Here is a 16,376-nt window from a genome sequence, read left to right as displayed (position 1 = left end):
GAAAAATGTGAATACCTCAGCGAGATTTCAAGATACGTCCATACTTTCTTCGTCAAAGTTGTTCGTCATAAAATTTCCCATCTATACAGTATACGTACGTTGCTCTGAGATACTGTTCGATACCCTGTTTTGACGTTTATTTAAATGAAATTTCGAAAATTTTAAATTTTTGCCAAATTCAATAAATTTTTGTAACCAAATATGACTCCAGACATGCCACCATAACTTTTTTATGAATGTATCAGATCCCAATGATTGTGAAAAAATAGTTAAGTACCTTTTTTCACCTACTTTAACGTTTCTTAAAATATTTTTCTGAATTAACTCCTGAAAAATGCCATTTTTTCATAAAACTCAAATGTGCGACCCCTAAATCGCGGCAACCAATGTTGACGGCATATAAAAGTTTTGTTGTGACACCCTAAGCTATCATTTGAGGGGTGAGCCCCCGGCTTTTCTGACATAGTGCTATTTTGGGACACTCTAATGTGCATTCATATAGCATTACTGGTTGAGCCCGAATCTTACGATTCGGAAAATATAAATGTCTGTTCAGAATTCAGAAAACTGCGAAAACAATCCATTGGACAGAAAACAATCCATTGGTCAGTGTTTGCGAAGATTAATCTTTGTATTAGTTCTTTGAGTTCTTATATTGCATTATATAGCTCTAAGATGTTGTACATAAAAGAGTCAGCTGGAAACTGAAACAAATAGTTTTTATGTTCGCATTGGATTTTATTTAACTGAATAAAAACATTATCTCCACTGTGCTGATCCTATGGGTGGGCAAAATGGATTTTTTGTGTGAGTGGTTCTGAACCGTCCATTGTCTGCCGCGAACCGATTCATATGGTCGGTGTTAAATCAGACAGAACGGAGTGACAAAATTCTGACTTTGAGAAAAACGCATCCAAAGTTTGCTGCATTTGAAATCATCTTATAACTCTGGTTGTTTGCAACAATTATGTAGCTTGATTAGACTAAAATGTTGCTTAGAAAATTCTCAATCGTTTGTTGTTATTAACTCATTTTTTTAAATTTTACGACTTGGTCCGGTCTGATTTGAAACCGACCATATGATATCGCGACAAGCAATCGAGTTGAGCAGGCGAGTCGATCAGTGGAATTAAGCAATCGAGTCAAGCAATTGGGTCGAGCAGTTCAGTCAAGCAGTTAAATCGAGCAGTTAAGTTGAGTACTTGAATCGAACAATTTAGTCTAGCAATCTAGTCGAGCGGTCGGGTCAAGCGGTTCAGTCGAGCAATTAAGTCGAACATTTGAGTCGAGCAGTTGAAACGAGCAGTCCAGTCGAACAGTTTAATCCAGCAGTCTAGTCGAGTAGTCCAGTCGAGCAGTTGAATCGAGCAGTCGAGTCGAGTAGTCCAATCGAGCAGTTGGGTCCAGCAGTTGAGTCGAGTAGTCTAGTCGAGCAGTTAAGTCGAGTAGTCCAGTCGAGCAGTGCAAGCAAGTAGTTGAATCGAGCGTCGAATCGAACAGTTAAGGCAAGCAGTTGAGTAGAGCAGTCTTGTCGAGCAGTTGAATCAAGCTGTCCAGTCAAGCAGTCCAGTCGAACAGTTCAATCGAGCAGTTCAATCGTGCAATTAAGTCGAGCAGTTGGTTCGAGCCGTAACTCGTAAGTCGAGCAGTCGGGTCGAGTAGTAAGTCGCACAAATGTGTCAAGTGGTCGTATCGAGTAGTTAAGTCGAGCAGTTCAGTTGAGTAGTCCAGTCGACCAATCAAATTGAGCAGTCTAATCGACCAGTCCAATCGAGCAGTCCAGCAATCAACCAGTGACTGAGGTGACTAAGAATACATCCCATTGCAACGAAAGCATGACGTCCTGTCAGGAGCCTGTTTTTAGTTACCGATAAGCCTCTTATGACGTCCTGTCAGAGTCCTGGTTTTCGATACAGACATAAGCCTCTTATATCAATAGACTAGCTGTAACCCGCGCGCGTCACCTCGCTTCTAATTGAGAGCAAATTGAAGGTATGCTATGTAACGCTAAAGCTATGTAACTCTGTAAGGTGCAACTATATTACTTTTGCTCGTCTTTTTTCCTTTTTTGTCAGATTATAGTCACTTTAACAGCTTGGGTCATTCATGACTTCTGCGGGGTTGGGCTTTGAACCCGGGTCCTCGGCGTGAGAGGCGTGAATGCTAACCACTACGCCGGGACTGCCCCCCCAAGTAACACACAAAACAAGTTAGAAAATAATATTCGTGGAAAATAGTCGCTTAAGAATACTATAAACGTACTTTGAAAACATATGTCGTTATTATTAAGGTTTTGAGATGTTTTGGGATAACATGAATTTTTTTGACAGCTCATATCAAATGTATAATGTTTGTTTTGTCAACTTGTCAACACGCAGTTTTTATTATGTCTCCATTACTAAATTTAAACTACTGGAAGAACAAGTTGTAGCTTGTGCTATAATAACGTTTTAAATTGGTATGAAATAACCTGATACATACTTCTTTCAATTCTTGTTTCATTAGACCTCAATTTTTTGCGCTTTTCAGGTAGTTGAGAAGTTCTGATATATGTAATATTATACTGTTCTATAACAAGCTGTGTTGCTTGGGCCCCCTTTTGCTCGTCTTGAATGCAATCTGGTATGATTGGTTTGAATCTTTGCAATGTGGGCGATTATTACCACGAAAATACATATCGCACTCCTCGTTTTGGCTACAGACAAGGCTCTTATGTATATAGATAGATAGATAGATATATAGATGTTACAATATAACACTAATATAGTAATAGCACCGTCCGTGAACTCAACAACAGCGCTTCTCAAGGTGACATTGTCCTCGTGTGCGGTGACTACAATCTACCCCGCCTGGTATGGTACAAAGACGAGAACGGCATACTTACTAATAATTCGTATTTACCTCTGGCAAATAAAGCATTGGTCGATGGCATGGACTACTTGAACATAAATCAAGTAAACCTACAGTTGAACAACAACGGCCGCACAGTGGGACGGCTTCAAAAATAGTGAGACATAAGTAATAGCATCGAAACCTTAAGACCCAGCATAATAGTTACTTCAGAAAAGTTTCTTCATTCAAAAAGCACTTTCTAGTGGTGAAAAAATATTCGAACATTAGGGTGTCCCTAATCAGATACAAAAAATATTTTCTCTATTTTAAGTCAGAAATGATTGCTACCTACAGAAAAGTTCTAGCTTAACTATTTTCGAGAAATTTTGTTGAATACTGAGAAAGATTTCTATCTCTTACATGAAAGAAGTTGTGGAGCCAAACTCTTAGGGACACCCTTAAAACAGTTTTTTCGATCTAGTTCTTTAATAACTCTATCTAGAGCTCTAGAGCTATAGTAGAGCTCTATCTTTTTCCCTTTAGCAGCTATCACTGGTTTTTTAATTTTTGCATGTAATCTTTAAGGGAGTGTAAATCGAGAGTGAGCAGCTATGACCAGCTAATCTAACTTATTTTTTGTGATTCAATTTATGCGGTATCCCACCATGTACAACTTAGGGCGGAACACTGTGGAACATCTAAGAAAAGTTACCATGAAGGCAATCGTTTTTAAAGCTAAAACTATGGGAACAATCGTCTATTTGCAAACAGCGAGCTTGCCGCGTCTAATGTCTCGCAGAATTCTGTCGACCTAGATACGTTTGAAGTTTTGCCCACCATGATTGTCGCATAGAAAAAGTTGAAAAGCTCTTACGTTCCTGGACCATATGGGATCCCTGCTGTTGTTTTTGTCACTATGCTAGTGTATTTGATGAGCCACTAGTCTTCATTTCCGAGTTTATCCTCAGCGACCGAATCCTACAAGTCATGAAGTTTTCTATCTCAACTGAACAACATGGTTTCATTCCCGATAGATCCGTAACTACGAACTTGTTAGATTTCCTTACCACTTGTTCGACGGCTATGGAGAGCAGAGCGCAAGTCGATGTCATCTATACGGATCTGAAAGCGGCTTTCGACAAAATTTACCACAAAGCCTCGAGCAGATTGGTGTCGTGGTTTTCATTCTATCTAACTGGAAGAACGCCTCGTGTCAAACAGGGCCTAAACATGCATCTCTTCACCGTTTTTAATATATCTGGTGCTCCGCAAGGGAGCAATTTGGGACCACTTTTGTTCATCAATTTTCTTTAACGATGTTGCATTCTCGCTTGGTTATAGGTGCAAACTAATTTACAACCGATGATTTGAAAATCTACATAATGGTACGCTGTATCGAGGACTGCCTTCATTTGCAAATGTTGCTAAATGTGTTCGTCAATTGGTGTCAGCTGAACGAACTCGTTATCAGTATCGCAAAATGTAACCTTATGACCCTTCACCGCTGTAGATATCTGATTCTATTTGTTTATTTGTTTATGTGTAAAAAAATCATCGGACACAAGGTGGTCTTCATGATATAAACACATATGACAGTAAATACATACAATAGTACAATTACAAATTTATCGTCTACGAGCAGAGTCGTCGTTGAAAATTATTAGGCGTCATGTTGAAATCGAACCAACCGTAGAGTTCGTTGAACCGCATTGCCATAAATCGGATAGGGTCGTACAGTCCGTAGTTTGCATTCCGTCCCTGCAGGTGCAGGCAATACCTAGTTCTGAGGGGTCGTTCAGGAGCATACAAATTCAGTTAACTCAGAAGAGCGGGGCTGTCAATATCTCCTAATAGCAATCTAGCCAGGGACGTGGCTTGAGCCTTGGCACGTCTTCTTTCAAGAGTCTCCAAGTTAAGCAGACGGCAGCGTTCCTCATATGGCGGAAGGTTTCTCAAAGCATACCGTAGAATTTTTGTCTGCACTGCTTCGATTCTAGTGATCCAAGTTTGTTGATATGGACACCAGATCACTGATCCGAATTCCAAAACAGACCTTACAAGTGCATAGTACAAAGATCGAAAACAGTACGGGTCACGGAACTCCTTGGCGATTTCAAAAATAAATCCAAGTTGCTTATTGACTCTGGAGATAATGTCGTTGTAGTGTATACGGAAGGTTAGTACGCTATCCAGGATGACACCAAGATCACGAATAACGAATGTGATAGACGCTATGGGCTTATTTTAAGCTTATATACGATGAAAGGAGATGGCGAAGCACTTTGAGATGCTGACGGTAAGCATGTTATTCGAGCACTAATCTTCAAATTTGTCCACAAGGTGTAGCAGTTCAATGCAGTCGGAGTCCATTTTAATTACATAAAAGATTTTTACATCGTCAGCATAAAAAGATCGACAGCCTGGTGGCAGAAGAGCTGATAGTTCGTTTATAAAAAGAGAAAAAAGCAAGGGTCCAAGGTTGCTCCCCTGTGACACGCCAGAGATGTTGTTGAACGAGTCGGAGAACTCTGATCCGATCTTCACACTTAGCCTACGGTGTGTTAGGTACGAATGTAGCCACTTGCAGAACGGTGCGGAAACTCCCAGCTTCTCCAGCCTAGCAAGGAGGATGCCGTGATCCACCCGATCAAACGCAGCTTTCAGGTCCGTGTACACTGCATCAATTTGTACCCCTTCATTCATGTTGCGCAGGCAGAACGAGACGAAATCGACGAGATTCGTGGAGACTGAACGTTTTGGAAAAAAAACCATGCTGGTCTGAGGAAATGTAGTGTTGACAGCTAGCGAACAAAGCGTCGTTCACGATTATCTCGAGCACTTTAGAACTTGAGCATAACGATGTAATCCCACGATAGTTTTGCATGTTGCGCTTATCACCCTTCTTGTGTACAGGGAACATTACTGATTCTTTCCATAGAGTAGGGAACTTACACTGCTGAATTGAAGCATTTGATTACCTTATTGACGGTACTATTCTCAACCGAGTCGAACATGTAACGGGCCTTGGTATTCTACTGGATCTTAAGCTAACCTTCCATACGTACTAAAGTCGGAAATTCGACAACTTGGCTTCATCTCCAAAACTTCCAAGGACTTTACGGATCCGCATTGCCTGAAAGCGTTATGTTGTTCCATTCTGACATCAAACGACGTAGCATAGAACTTAAGGCTCGGACGTGTCCAAAAAAGATTCATACGGCTAGCACTCAGGAATCTTTCAGCGTATCCAGATAGGTGCCAACTATTTAGTCTCTAAACGCTATCTCGGAGACGAAATATGTAGGAAAGCCACTTTCGTTGTAAAAACTGTTCGCTGGCGTCATCAATGACGAGACTTACATCAAAGCGGACTTCCGGCAGCTTCCAGAGCTCCAGTTCTTTACCGTCAAGCACAAGTTTGATATTCCGGAGAAACTTTCAAAGTTTGCCAACAAACGGAGTGCACCGTTCGTGACTACTATGCCGAGAAGACGGCAGAAAAAATATCAAGAAATGATCGAAAAAAATGCTAATATGGACAGAAAAATGACAAAGTTATTATAAAATAATGCAGAAAATATAACAGAAAAGACTCTAAAAATGGCAAGAAATAAATCTACCGAAAAAGCAAAAATGCCAGAAAAATGAACGAAGATTACCGGAAACAGACCGCAAAATGAAAAAAAAAGCGATTGAATTATGAAAGGAAAGCTGCACAAAAATAGTAGAAACTGATAAAAATATGACAGTAAAATGATAGAGAGCAAAACAGAAAATGCCAAATAAAAATAACCGATGACATAAATATAAGGAAAATGACAAATAAATTAAAAAGAAAAGTCTTTAAACTAAAAGACGCAAAAATTTAGAGAAATTATGCAAAAATTGCGAAAATCTGATCAAAAATGACAGAAACAACGACAAAACAGGTCGAAAAATGATAGAAAAATAACAGAAATTAGCAGGAAAACAGTAAAAAAAATGATAGAACATGAAAAAAAAAAGACAGCAAATTTACTGAAAAATGATTAAAAACTACCAAAAACTGATCGCAAATTGATCGAAGTTGTAGAAAAAATAACAGAAAAGGACTGTAAAAAAGGCTGAACATGAAAGAAACCGGATTGAAAAGTGACAAAATATAACCGACAAGATAGAGAAATGAAAAAAAGAAACGATGTAAAATTGACAGAAATGACGATAAATAACAGAAGACAGGTGACGAACCGACGAAAAACGAGAGAAGAATATTGCAGAAAAATGATCGAAAAACGATCGAAAAATGACCAAAACATAGGCGAAAGATGATAAAAAAAAGTTACAGAAAATAGAGGGAAAATCTAGACTTGAATTTGGAATTTGGAACTGTAAATTTTCAAACTAGACATGAACACGAAATTAGATGCGGAGTCTTATTCGCTTTACACGTTTTACTTCTTTTCTGTTTTGCTTTTCTCTTTTCCAGTCCCGTTTCCTTTTTTATCTCACATTTTTTGTCTTTTTCTTTTCTGTTTTCCCCTTTCTACTTTTCCTCGTTTACCGTCCTATTTTTCATTATTTGTCCCGTATATTTCCATTTATATCTCGTTTACCTCTTTTTTCCGTTTACTTCGTTTCCCTTAGCGATTTTCTTTTCCCTCTCTCCTTACACTTCTTTTCTCTTTTTTGATTCTCTTGTTTTCTATTCCTTTTTCTTCTGAACTCTCCCGTTTTTCCTTTTCTCTGCTCGCTGTTTCCACTTTCTCTGTTCTTTTACTCTTCTTTTTCTATCCCGTTTTTAGCCCTTTTTCCTGAGTCCTAAATGTCCTTCGTTATGTTTTTTTGTGCTTTTTCAAGGACAATTAATTGAACGTTTCTTAGAAACGGTCAAACCGATTTACGGGCTACTAATCTTGTTTCAGTTCAGTATTAGTTCAGTTTCAGTTGAGCTTCAATCCACTTTCAGTTCAGTTTCAATACAGTTTCAGTTCAGTTTTAGTTTAGTTTCAGTTAAGTTTCAGTTCAATTGCAGTTCAATTTCAGTCGAAGCGTGTAGGGCGCTATATCTCTGCATATTAGCGTTGGTAAGAGGAAATGCTTATCAACTTAGGGACTATATTGGCTCGTTTCATTATCCTTGATTTCCCAGATCGCGGATAAGTTCAAGTTGTTACGTGGTTTTTGAGCCGTAAATCTCGCATGTGCATAGTATTTTTCGATATAAATTAAATTATGGTTGTATATAAGCACCATTGGTATTGTATTAAATTTGTTAAAAAGGTATTTTTTTATATCTTAATTTTCGTAGTTATTGACTTTACAAAAAAATTTTCGAATATCCAGGTTAGTCTCATATGACTGATGCTTACATACTCACATTATCCATCTAGCTCCGCCCATCTACTAACAACAATTCCTTTCCCGAAATACTTGTGAAGATGCAGAGGATTCCCTGGTCTTTAGCAGCAACAAGTATTGGACTAACATTCCTTTCCATCCCACCAGGACCCGCATTCGGACGTGGCCGGCGTCGGTATTGATCAGCATGCAGAGACCTGATAAGGTTCAACAATGAAAAATAGCGTGCTGTCCCAAGTATGCTTTTTCCAGCCATCATTTTGCAATTTTCATCGGTCTTGGTCAATAACGGAGTAGCAGCACACGGGCGGTATCCTATGCTTATGCTTATGCTTAAACGGAGTGCACCGTTCGTGACTACCGTGACTGTAAACGGGCAGATCTACCTCAAGGAGTGTCTACAGAAGCGTCTGCTTACCTTTGTTGAACCACACGAGGGCCCTATGATCTTTTGGCCGGATCTAGCTTCATACCACTATTCAAAGGATGTCCTTTCGTACCCAGGATCATGAATTCGACCTGTTGGAACAAGAAGATTCTGCTACTTTTTTTCTAAACACGTTAAAATTTTGAATACGGCAGTTCCAGCCAATTACAATACGAGTCGGTTGAACAGTGCAACCTCAAGAATTAACATTTTTCTTCATTTGGGTCGACATTTTGTCATTTTGTTTAAGCATGTACAATGGTGAGTAAGAAACTCTTTTTAGGAAGTGCATAATTAGTGAATTCGTAACCATGTCTCTGCGGGCAAACCACATTTCAGGAAGATCTGGGATATTCACGCGTACTTGCCTGGAGGTACATGCTGAGAGACCCCTGCCACAACTTCGACCTCAAGACTGAGATGATATTAATGGCAGAATACAGTATGGCTGCGGCGATTCGTCTTCAGAGTCACGATGTGGTTTGAGCCAACAGAGACTCTCATAGTGCCTTGTCGCGTGCTTTTCGGTTCGAATCCGAGTAGCTGATAAGATGGTTCGTGGTATGGAGAGATATGCGAAGTACTAGGTTACGACGGTTTTAAATTGAGTATCGACAAATCCGTGTTCGTATCAACGATCTTACGGCTTACTTGTATTTTATGCACTTTGCTCTAAATTCAATGCTCTAGGTAAGAAATTGAAACACTTTCTTCTAAAATATCAAACCGATCTCTTCGCCATTTCTATATGTGTTTGCGCCATAAGTAGAACTGCAAGATTCCTTAGTAAATATCTATGTGATAGGTGTTCTAGATTTTGAGGACTGATGTTGTACAAATTGGAAGTAGTATACAACATTGGTTTTTTAAGTATAACTTTCAGACAGCAGGTTTGGACGGTTTGCAATGGTTTTAGGAGAGATTTTATTGCAGCTCCCTAGATGGAGATTAGGTATTGTAGTATTGATTGTATATATGATACATACTTAATAATGCTTTGGATGATATTTTCAATCGATTGGTGCAAAAATATTGTCGTTGTCTAAAAAATCGATCAGGAAGCCGCTAAGTGATTAGCGTTCAAACCTGACCACATTTCGAGATAGACTTTTTGGAATGACTCCCTATACCAGCTACCTTCCTGAAAGACGTAGTCTTACGTCAAAGCGTGTTGCGTAAGCAAACAAGAATGCGACGATTTTCCGGTTTCGTAACCCGACTTTATTGTTGTACTGTGTGACAGGGTTATAAAATCCGTTTAGTGCCTTTTTGTTGCAGCAATTATAATTAACCGTATGCGTTGTAGATTAGATCTGTATGTCTTTAGATAAGTAGATAATAGTTTAGCGTAAGAAATCCCCTTTAGATTTAATATAAGTTATACTATTTTAGGCACTTTTGAAATTAATAATAAGGAAAAAAACTAGGTTTTAAGTAAATTTTTTCACCGCACTTACTCCACATGTACTGCTTGCGATTAGAGAAAGAAAAATGACGGTCTCAATCGTCCAGATCAGAGGATGACATGTAGATGACGTTCGGTCGGTCACGGTTGCCAGTCGGCGGAGTATCGGCACTCGCCGCAGGTGTGTGACACTCCCCCCGAGTACGCTGTTGGAGTTGCAACGGCTTATTCTCCATTGGATCGACGTCCAGAATGGCAATCTTGACAGCCGGTCTCTCCAGCAATCCGCTTGCAGTTTGCACTGTAACTCGTCGTACTTGCCCATCGCTAGAGCGGACGACATTCACGATGCGGCCCCGCGGCCAGCAGTTCCTTGGGAGTCCGTTGTCCACAATCAAAGCCAGTTGACCTTCCTCTATCGGTTTTGCAGGTTGAAACCATTTTGTCCTCTTGGTCAGGGTGGGCAAGTATTCAGCCACCCATTTCTTCCAGAATACGTCAGCATACAGCTGGGACATCTTCCACGACTGCTTCAGCACCATGGGTCGGTCGTCGAATGCGATCGGGGGCTTGCTTCCATTCGAACACCCTAACAAGAAGTGGTTAGGTGTTAAGGGGGGCTCAGTTTCGGTGTCTAGTGATACATGTGTTAGCGGTCTAGAGTTAATGATCATCTCGATCTCTATAAGCATTGATCTGAGGATCTCGTCGGATGGTAGACGTGGTGGCTTGAACTCCTTCATAACCTTTTTAAACGACTGCACTAGCCTCTCCCAGCAACCTCCGAAATGGGGAGCGGCTGGCGGGTTGAAGATCCACTTGGTGTTTGCCCCAGTGAAGCTGGTCATCAATTTCTCCTCGTCCACGGTTTTCAAAGCTTCTCGTAACTCTCGTGAAGCCCCAACAAAATTGGTGCCTCGGTCGCTAATGATCTCGAGAGGTGTTCCTCTTCTCGCAATAAAATTGCGCAAAGCAAGGATACAGGAATCCGTCGAAAGCGAGTGGGCGAGTTCAATGTGGACTCCTCTAGTCGTCAGGCAGGTGAGTAAGACACCCCATCGTTTTTCAACTCGTTTGCCGACTAATACCAACATGGGGCCGAAATAATCTATCCCGGAATATGAAAACGGTCTCTGATAAGCCGCCAGGCGTGCAGGAGGCAGATTTCCCATGGCAGGGGGCTCCGGGTCCGCTCGGTGTATCTTGCAATACTGGCAGTTTCTGCGTACACGATTGTACTCTGACCGCAACCGAGGAACACAGTACTTGAGCCTAAATTCGTTCAACACTGTCTGATGGTTTCGGTGACGGTACGTTTCGTGGTAGCTGGCGATTATCAAATCGGTCACAAAGTGTTGTTTCGGGAGCAGGATGGGGTGCTTAACACTCTCGTCCACCCACTCACATGCATCGATTCTTCCCCGCATTCGTAGAACGCCGTGCTCGTCGACGGCCGGGCTAAACTCGTGTAGCGGACTGGTCTTTGGAACATTGTATTGCCAGGATGGTTTGTCCGAAGGTACGTTGCTTAGAAGCCGAACTTCGTCAGGGTACACTTGTCGCTGGACTTCTCGGTAGATGATTTGCTCTGCACGATTAAGCTCGTCCTTCTCGAGCGGTCCTAGTTTAGTAGGTATTCGGTTACGACGATTAAGAAGGTTCGCGGCAAATCGAACGACGTATGCTACCGCCCTCAGTAAGCGCTTCCATTTGGAGAAACGTACGAAATCTATTAACGGTTTTGCCACCATGTGATGAAGAACGCTTGAACGCATCTCTTCTACAGTCGTCCCTGGGTCACAACCTTCTCCTGGCCATTCGTTTTCTGGTTTCCGTAGAAAGTCTGGCCCGCAGAACCAGCGACTTGTGGGTCGTAAGTCCGGCAACCTCTGCCACTTCGTTCCGTCGTCAGCTACATTTAATCTGGTGGGTACCCATCGCCAGTCGTTTACTCTGGTAGTTTCCAGCAGCTCACTCACCCTAAATGCCACGAACGGACTAAAGCGACGGTGGTCGGAGCGTATCCAGCATACCACATCCCGGGAGTCTGTCCAGAATATCTGTTGTGAGATTTTAATTCGGTGCGAGCCAGCAATGCTACCGGCCAGCCGGGCTCCAATTACAGCAGCCTGTAGCTCTAACCGCGGAATCGACAGGAATTTCAGCGGCGCAACTCTCGTCTTCGATCCTATCATCGCACATTCTATCACACCATTATCCTCGAATCTAAAGTATGCAACGGCGGCGATTCCGTTTTCGCTTGCGTCGCAAAAGATATGCAGCTGAACGTTCGTGGTATTAGCGGACGTGATGACTCGGTAGCATCGGGGAACACGCACGTTCCGTACATCAGGTAGCACTGCGATCCAGGTCAACCATTTCTCAGCTAAACTCCCTGCAATCTCATCGTCCCAGGCGCATCCAGAGCGCCAAATTTCCTGCAGAAGAATTTTCAAATACATTAGGAAATTTCCGATTAGTCCTATCGGATCGTATATCGCCATTAGTGTTCTGAGTACCTCCCGTTTCGTGGGCATCCTGGCCCCGGATAACAGTTTCCCATCGTGCTTGGGGGATAATCTGAAAGTAAACGTGTCGCTGGCAGTATCCCACCACATTCCAAGCACTTTCTCCGTTGCCATCTCTGTACACGGGTTGATATTTTTCTCCGTCGTGGTATCTTCCTGTAGCGATGCCGTAACCTTGCTGGAATTTGACAACCAGTTCCGGATTTCGAAACCCGCTTGCGAATGAACAAAACGTACGTCCCTGGCCAGCTGTACGGCTTCCTCCTCGGTTTCCACACTGCACAGCATATCGTCTACATAATGCTCGTATTTGATGCTCTCAACCGCTCGGGGAAACCGTTCCACGAATCTGTCTGCATTCAGGTTCTTCACATAGTGTGCGCAGCTTGGGGAGCATGCCGCCCCAAACGTCATGACGCTGACTACATATGTCACAGGGTCTTCATTGGGGTTCCCACTGTTCCACAAAATCATCTGGCTGCGCTGGTCTTGCACCCTCATCCGCACTTGAAAAAACATTTCGCGTATGTCCCCAACTACAGCAAAACGAAATTCACGGAATTTAAACAAAACCGTAAGTAGCGATACCAGTTGATCCGGTCCCGTAAGAAGTACTGAGTTGAGGGACACGCCGTTCACTTTCGCGGCTGCGTCAAACACCATCCGTATCTTCCCGGGCTTGTTCGGGTTGATAACCGGGAATACCGGTAAGTACCAATCGTTGGGACGCCTGTCCGCTTGCTCGACCGCTGAAAGTCTTCGAATATACCCTTTTTCTTCATACTCCTTCAGCCTGGTGTTCATCGCTACAGCTAGCTCGGGGTCCCGTTTCATCCTTTTTTCCAAGCACGCTAGACGCTTCAATGCCATTGCTCGGCTATCAGGCAGCCGCACATTGTCGTAGCGCCACAACAGTGCAGTCTCATAGCGGTTTTCATTCAGATGCGTTTCTGTGGATAAGATTTTCATCGCTCGCTCTTCGTCCTTCGAGAGCAGCGGCTTAAACGATCCGGATATTCCCAAAGACTCAATTGAGAAATATTCCTTCAAAGCACCGTCCAAGCTTCTATCTATTTCAGTATTGCACGGACAAATGTGAAAACTATGGCAGCCGCTATAGGTCGTGTTTGTTGACATCGTCGTACAAGGTCCGTACACAAGCCATCCAAGGCGGGTTCTGGATGCTACAGGTTCGTTTTCGGCTCCTTCGGAACTCCGCAGTACGTTACCAAGGCGGCAATTGTCCATTCCTATCAGGATCCTGGGAGATACGTCAGTGTACGAGTCTAGTGGCAGTCCTCGCAGATATTTGTATTTGGATGCCAATTGTTCCACTGAGACCGACTGCTTCGGTAGAGAAAGGTTGCGTACCGTGTGAACCTTCGAGAGTTCGTAGACCTTGCTTGAATCGAATGTTCCCGATATCTTCAGCGCTAATCTGACCGATTCATTCTCTTCCCTTTGCTGTCCACCCGTCCAATTGAGGCATAATGGATGTGGTATCCCTTCGAGGCCCAATTCTTCCACTAGACTGTGCTCCACGAAGGTGGCCGACGATCCATCGTCGAGGAAGGCAAAAGTATTCACTGTCTTTCCCTTTCCGAAAATGGTCACGGGCACGTAGCGAAAAAGTATCTTACCGGCCGTATTCGAATGAGTATTGCAACTCTGCGTTGTCAAACCTTCACTCGACGAAGCTGGCATCTCGGACACTGCGGGTTTGTACCGTTTGTCGTCATGTAGCAACTTGCTATGCATGAACGAACAACCATCCTTTCCACACGGCGTTTTAACATGGCAGGCGCCGAAATGCTTTTGTAGACATTTTCGGCACAGCTTCTTCGCCTTGACTACTGTCCATCGATCTCCGATATTCATGTTCAGGAATTTACGACACGATTCAGGGCCGCTGCATTCTCCTAAGCACACTGTACAACTTTTCGAAGCAGCCACAGAGCGATTCTTCGGGATGAGTTCTTCACTGGTACTGTCCGAATGAACGTTGAGGTAATTATTTTCCCTGCGACCGTGTTTCTCCGGTTTCGAGACGCCAATGGATGGAATGGTAACAACACTGGCGGCTTCCACCAACTTTCCTAGCCAATCACCAAAGTCCGACAAGGTAACGCTGGCCAGCGTTTGACGATGATATGCCCAATTGAGCCTGACGGTAGGTGGCAATTTCTACGTTAGCTCCTGTAGAAGCGCTACATTACAAAGGTATTCATCAAGACCCGACGCCGTAATAGTGGCACAGACATTTTGAACAGCGACTCCAAAATCAATCAACGTGCTCAGCTTTTCTGCTTTCGGTGCAGGCATATCACGGATTTTGGCAACTAGCGAGTGGACAATGATTTCCGGTCTTCCGAATAGTGTCCTCAATGTAGCGATCACGCCTGCTAGGTTTGACGGATGCAGCAGTCGACAGCGCACCGCATCCAATGCTCTCCCTTTCAGGCTTCGCTGGAGGCGTAGAAGGTTCTCCTCGTCACTGTAACCGCAGATTCGGGTTGAGTTCTCGTAACTTGCGAAGAAGAGTGGCCATTCTTCAGGACTCCCCGAGAAGTTTGGAAGCTCCTTACTGACAACTTGGCGCGCTGACACTTGGCTCTGGTTTAACAGAGAAACTCCGAACGAACTACTATTAGGTGGTTGAACTGCACTCGCCTGAGGGTTGAGTCCGGAAGCACCTTCGGCTGCACCTCCGTCGAACGCTCCAAATCGCTTCAATAGTCGACCCTTCTCTTCCAAATGTCTTCGTTCTAGCGCTTGCTTCTCCTCTAGTAACTGCAGCTCTTGAACCAGAACATCTGCTTGGCTGATACCGCTGACATGAACTGACGGGAGGGGATTACTCGTTGAATTCGCAGTTGGTACACCACCAAGTGCTGCTGTCACAGGCTGTTGACGTACTCGTCGATCAGAAACCTGTAGCTCTCGTTCGTATTTATCTCGTTGTTCCCTGAGAGCGTCTCGACGTTGATCATCTTTTTCCTTTATAACCCGTTCGAATTCCTTTTGCTGCCTTTCCATTTTCTTCAGCATCTCTGCTAGCTGCCGTTGAAGACTGTCAACCGGAACAACATCGTGTGTCTTCGTGCTTCCGGATTTTGGTTTACCTCCCGTGGCGGCTGGTGTTGAAGTTCCGGCTGGGACTTGAGCTGCCGCTCCGATTCCGGTGCAATTCTCGCAGCTCCAATCACGGTCCTGAACACTTGAGTCCACACCGACACACACAAAATGGTACCACTTTCCGCACAGATCACACGCTACCATCCGACTATCGTCTGGCATTCTGCATATATCGCAGTTTATTTCCGCGAGTTGATTTGCTGGAGAAACTCCCCGCTTTTGACTATCACTCTTTTTAGACATACCGAACTAGCCACCCGATCGCGTAAACGGATTTTATAAAATTGTTGCGTAAGCAAACAAGAATGCGACGATTTTCCGGTTTCGTAACCCGACTTTATTGTTGTACTGTGTGACAGGGTTATAAAATCCGTTTAGTGCCTTTTTGTTGCAGCAATTATAATTAACCGTATGCGTTGTAGATTAGATCTGTATGTCTTTAGATAAGTAGATAATAGTTTAGCGTAAGAAATCCCCTTTAGATTTAATATAAGTTATACTATTTTAGGCACTTTTGAAATTAATAATAAGGAAAAAAACTAGGTTTTAAGTAAATTTTTTCACCGCACTTACTCCACATGTACTGCTTGCGATTAGAGAAAGAAAAATGACGGTCTCAATCGTCCAGATCAGAGGATGACATGTAGATGACGTTCGGTCGGTCACGGTTGCCAGTCGGCGGAGTATCGGCACTCGCCGCAGGTGTGTGACA

At 43.1% G+C, this 16,376-nt stretch overlaps 2 protein-coding genes across 2 annotated transcripts in view; one reads left to right on the top strand and one right to left on the bottom strand.

Moving 5' to 3' along the window:
* Positions 1 to 9,082, top strand: part of LOC128735256 (uncharacterized) — a 93,290-nt gene extending 84,208 nt beyond the window's left edge. The window contains exon 3 of the mRNA XM_053829751.1: positions 8,936 to 9,082. Coding sequence (XP_053685726.1) covers positions 8,936 to 9,082 — 147 coding nt within the window. The remainder of the gene's footprint in view (positions 1 to 8,935) is intronic.
* A 1,014-nt stretch (positions 9,083 to 10,096) lies between these two features.
* On the bottom strand, positions 10,097 to 15,826 carry LOC128735255 (uncharacterized). Its single transcript, XM_053829750.1, has 2 exons — positions 14,718 to 15,826; positions 10,097 to 14,657 (listed from the first exon to the last, which is right to left on the bottom strand). The coding sequence occupies exons 1-2, from the start codon at positions 15,824 to 15,826 to the stop codon at positions 10,097 to 10,099; spliced, it is 5,670 nt and encodes a 1,889-aa protein (XP_053685725.1).
* Positions 15,827 to 16,376: the final 550 nt, after the last annotated feature.

The sequence above is a fragment of the Sabethes cyaneus genome, chromosome 2 (assembly GCF_943734655.1).
Source record: "Sabethes cyaneus chromosome 2, idSabCyanKW18_F2, whole genome shotgun sequence".
Classification (NCBI taxonomy): Eukaryota; Metazoa; Arthropoda; class Insecta; order Diptera; family Culicidae; genus Sabethes; species Sabethes cyaneus.
Note: the sequence above shows the minus strand (reverse complement) of the source record. Positions and strands in the feature narration are given on the sequence as shown.

Excerpts from the sequence above, each read along its gene's own strand:
- LOC128735255 (XM_053829750.1), bottom strand. The coding sequence starts at position 15,826 with ATGCCAGACGATAGTCGGATGGTAGCGTGTGATCTGTGCGGAAAGTGG. Across the intron at positions 14,658-14,717 it reads GCGCTTCTACAGGAGCTAAC|CGTTACCTTGTCGGACTTTG; the intron begins GTAGAAATTGCC and ends AACGCTGGCCAG.